At 52.0% G+C, this 3,991-nt stretch overlaps 2 protein-coding genes across 2 annotated transcripts in view; one reads left to right on the forward strand and one right to left on the reverse strand.

The window, feature by feature from the left end:
- EMH_0048960 (uncharacterized protein) overlaps positions 1-282 on the reverse strand; it is a gene marked incomplete at both ends in the record, with an annotated part of 627 nt that extends 345 nt beyond the window's left edge. The window contains 2 exons of the mRNA XM_013496468.1: positions 30-79; positions 240-282. Of these exons, the coding sequence (XP_013351922.1) occupies positions 30-79; positions 240-282 (93 nt within the window). The remainder of the gene's footprint in view (positions 1-29; positions 80-239) is intronic.
- Positions 283-1,057: 775 nt separating this feature from the next.
- Positions 1,058-3,991, forward strand: part of EMH_0048970 (uncharacterized protein) — a gene marked incomplete at both ends in the record, with an annotated part of 5,081 nt that continues 2,147 nt past the window's right edge. Inside the window, 6 exons of the mRNA XM_013496469.1 lie at positions 1,058-1,085; positions 1,265-1,853; positions 1,937-1,962; positions 2,220-2,249; positions 2,363-2,454; positions 2,680-2,967. Of these exons, the coding sequence (XP_013351923.1) occupies positions 1,058-1,085; positions 1,265-1,853; positions 1,937-1,962; positions 2,220-2,249; positions 2,363-2,454; positions 2,680-2,967 (1,053 nt within the window). The remainder of the gene's footprint in view (positions 1,086-1,264; positions 1,854-1,936; positions 1,963-2,219; positions 2,250-2,362; positions 2,455-2,679; positions 2,968-3,991) is intronic.

Genomic DNA, 3,991 nt, shown 5'->3' on the forward strand with positions numbered 1-3,991 from the left:
GCTTGCCTGCCCATGCGAGTCTTCCAGACCTCAAAAGGCATCCCCAAAGTCGCCGCCTCCACGCACTGCAGCAGCGCCCCTGAGCTCCACCACCTAAACCCTAAACCCTAAACCCTAAACCCTAGAAAACCCTAAACCCTAAACCCTTGTCCTGTAGTCTACGTGGTAGCCTGAAGAGGGTCTAGGGTTTAGGGTTTAGGGTTTAGGGTTTAGGGTTTAGGGTTTAGGGGTTCGCTTACCCTTCGCCAGATCCGCCGCGCCTCCCCCCTTCTGCTGGCCCATCGTGAGGGTTTAGGGTTTAGGGTTTAGGGTTTAGGGTTTAGGGGTTTTATCTTCTTTTTCTTGTTTCAGGTGTACGTACACTCTACTCGGTGGGGTTTTCCCCTCAAACCCTAAACCCTAAACCCTAAACCCTAAACCCTAAACCCTCAACAAGTCGGTGGCGCACAGAAGTTATGTTCGTGTTGATGGTGTTGTTACAGTCGCCCTTCTTGCTGCTGCTGCTGCTGCTGCTGCTGCTGCTGCTGCTGTTTGCTGCTGCTGTGGGGTGAGCCCTCAGCTAGTTCCGGTGTCTGTACACCGCATGCACTTAGCAGCAGCGGGAGCTGTTGCTGCTGCTCATGCTGCTGCTGCGTTTGTGCTGCTGCAGCTGTTGCTGCTGCAGCCGTTGCTGCTGCAGCGGTTGCTGCTGCTGCAGCTGCTGCTGCTGCTGCTGCTGTTGCTGTTGCTGCTGCTGCTGCTGCTGCTGCCAAGGCCCAACAGAAACAGATGTGTAGACTCGATCTTCCTCCTAAACCCTAAACCCTAAACCCTAAACCCTAAACCCTCGGTTTGTGGGGGGTTCAGTGTGTCAGTGAGCCGCTGGCCAGCACTGTGTGCACGAGACGCAGCAAACCCTAAACCCTAAACCCTAAACCCTAAACCCTAAACCCTAAACCCTGTTAAGCCTGTAGAAAAACCAACAAAATAAAGGAAGAAGAAACCTAGGCATTCATGCAGAGGCTTAGGATAAAACCCTAAACCCTAAACCCTAAACCCTAAACCCTAAACCCTTAGCATGGGACGACACACTCTGCCTGTCTCGCGTAAGGAATTAGGGTTTAGGGTTTAGGGTTTAGGGTTTTGTTTTCTATATAGAATATTGTTTTTATATTTAATTATTTTATTTCCAGTTTTCTGAGGGTTTCATCTCTGCTGCTGCTGCTGCTGCTGCTGCTCTTGCTGCTGCTGCTGCTGCTCCTGCTGCTGGTCCCGCTCACCGCAGCCGACAGCAGCAGCAGCAGCAGCAGCAGCAGCAGCAACAGCAGCAGCAGCAGCAGCAGCGTTTCATCTATCGGCTTTCTGCATGCAACAGTCTTATGGAATCTCAGGAAGAAGCTGCTGCTGCTGCTGCAGCAGCAGCTGCTGCTGCTGCTGCTGCTGCAGCGTGCAGCTACCGCGTTGCAGCAGCAAACCCAGCAGCAGACACAGCAGCAGCAGCAGCTCAGGGATCACCAGCATCACCAGCAGCAGCAGCAGCTGCTGCAGGAGAACGTGAAGGAGCAGCAGCAAACGCAGCAGCAGCAGCAAGAGCTGCTGCTGCTTCACAGCAGCTGCCTGCCCCTTCGTCGCAGTCTGCAGCAGAAACAGCAGCAGCAACAGCAGCAGCAGCAGCAGCAACAGCAGCAGCAGCAGCAGCAGCGACTGCAGCAACAACTGAGGGGTCAACGGCCCCCCCTGCAGCAGCATCAGCAGCAGCGGAAGCAGCAGGAGCGTCTGCAGCATCAGCAGCAGCAGCAACAGCAGCAGCAGGAGCAACAACAACAACAGCAACAACAGCAGCAGCAGCAGCAGCAGCAGCAGCAGCAGCTGGTGTTGCTCCTTTTGTGTTAGTTAAGGATTTGCTGCCGCAGCGCGGCTGCTGCTGCTGCGCCGTTCGTGTCTTTGGCTTTCTCAGCCACAGCCTGCACAAGCTCCCTTCAGGTAAACCCTAAACCCTAATAAACCCTAAACCCTAATAAACCCTAAACCCTAATTTTTTTCACGCAACGGGGAGAGGGATTCTACGCTCAGCTAGAGGGTTTAGCCGGAGAGCGGTTGGATCGTACGGTTTACTAGGGTTTATTAGGGTTTAGGGTTTAGGGTTTATTAGGGTTTGTTAAGCTTTATGAGGGTTTAGGGTTTATTAGGGTTTAGGGTTTACTAGGGTTTAGGGTTTAGGGTTTAGGGTTTGTATTTAGGAGTAATAAGAAAAAACAACAGAAGCAATTGTAGGAGACGAGACGGGTTTAGGGTGTACAAGGGTTTAGGGTTTACAAGGGTTTAGGGTTTAGGGTTTACTAGGGTTTAGGGTTTACTAGGGTTTAGGGTTTGTGTTTAGGAGTAATAAGAAAAACAACAGAAGCAATTGTAGGAGACGAGACGGGGGTGGTTTTGCTGCTGCTGCAGTCAGACGCTCATCGGCGTCTCTGTCAAGTAAACCCTAAACCCTAAACCCTAAACCCTAAACCCTAGACCCTAAACCCTAATTGGTGGTTTGGTGAGGGTTGCAAGCTGTAGACCCTTTCCCCTCTCTCTCTCTCCCCACCAAACCCTAAACCCTCGTCTATTCCGCCTTGAAAAGGCAGCAATATAAGGGTTTAGGGTTTAGGGTTTAGGGTTTTAGGGTTTAGGGTTTAGGGTTTAGGGTTTGTGCTGCAGCCTGGGGCGGATGTGCTGCTGCTGAACGTCACCGTTTGCTGCGTCGGTGGTTATATATGTTTACGGCTGCCTCGAGGGGGCCCTGCTGCTGCTGCTGCTGCTGCTGCTGCTGCAGCAGCAGCAGCAACAGCAGCAGAAGCAGAAGAAGCAGCAGCAGCAGCAGCTGTTGTGCCGCTGGCTCCCTCCGTCTTGTCTCTATCCCCTCTCTGCAGCAGTTCCCAGCAGCAGCAGCAGCAGCAACAGCAGCAGCAGCAGCAGCAGCAACGGCTGCTGCTGCAGCTAAGGCAGGTGCAGCCTCTACCGATTCCTATTAAACGTGATTCACCCCTCTAATCCTGCTGCTGCTGCTGCTGCTGCGGCTGCTGCTGCTGCTGCTGTTGCTGCTGCTGCTGTATCTGTCTATGAAGGCAGCAGCAGCAGCAGCAGTTACTGCAGCAGTAGCTTTAGCAGGTTATTTCTACAGCAGCAACATCAGCACCAGCCGCTGCTGCTGCTGCTGCATCTGCTGCTGCTGCTGCTGCTAGCAGCAGCAGCAGCAGCAAAATTTATAAATATATTAATCTTTTTTTGTCTTTATAAGCAAAACAAAAACTTTATTTTTTTTCTTTTTCTCTCAACTACAGCCCAAGCTCCTTCTCCCCCTGCACCACCACCCTTCCTCCTGCTGCAGCTACTGCTGCATCTGCTGCTGCTGCTGCTGCTGCTGCAGCAGCAGCAGCTAGAAGGGGGGCAATCTCCCCTGAAAGATAGTGGGGTAGTCTGGGTAGAGAGACTCAAAGTCAGGGGGGTTTGTCTCCTCGCTATACAGCAGAGCCTTATACAGAGATACTATGCCGTTCGTCTCGCATGAACCTGCAGCAGCAGCAGCAGCAGCAGCAGCAGCAGCAGCAGCAGTAGCAACAGTAGCAGCAGGAGTAGCAGCAGTAGCAGCAGTAGCAGCAGCAGCAGCAGCAGGGATAGCAGCAGCAGCAGCAGCAACAGCAGCACAAACAAAAACTTCAAGTGGAGTACTAACACTCAAGATGCCGCATAGCTACCTACATATCTATCTATCTAGCTAGCTATCTATCTGTCTATCTATCTAGCTATCTAGCTAGCTAGCTAGCTAGATAGCTAGCTAGCTGGCTAGCTTGTTACCCAGCTAGCTAGCGATCTCAGTAAACTGCATCTTCAGCTAGCTATCCCCCCATCTATCTATCTATCTATCTATCTATCTATCTATCTATCTATCTAGCCAGCTAGCTAGCCAGCTAGCTAGCCAGCTAGCTAGCTAGCTAGCTAGGTATTTGTATTTACCTGCGAGTCTATAAGA

This window comes from Eimeria mitis, genomic scaffold, assembly GCF_000499745.2.
Source record: "Eimeria mitis Houghton genomic scaffold, Emh_scaff2121, whole genome shotgun sequence".
Lineage (NCBI taxonomy): Eukaryota > Apicomplexa > Conoidasida > Eucoccidiorida > Eimeriidae > Eimeria > Eimeria mitis.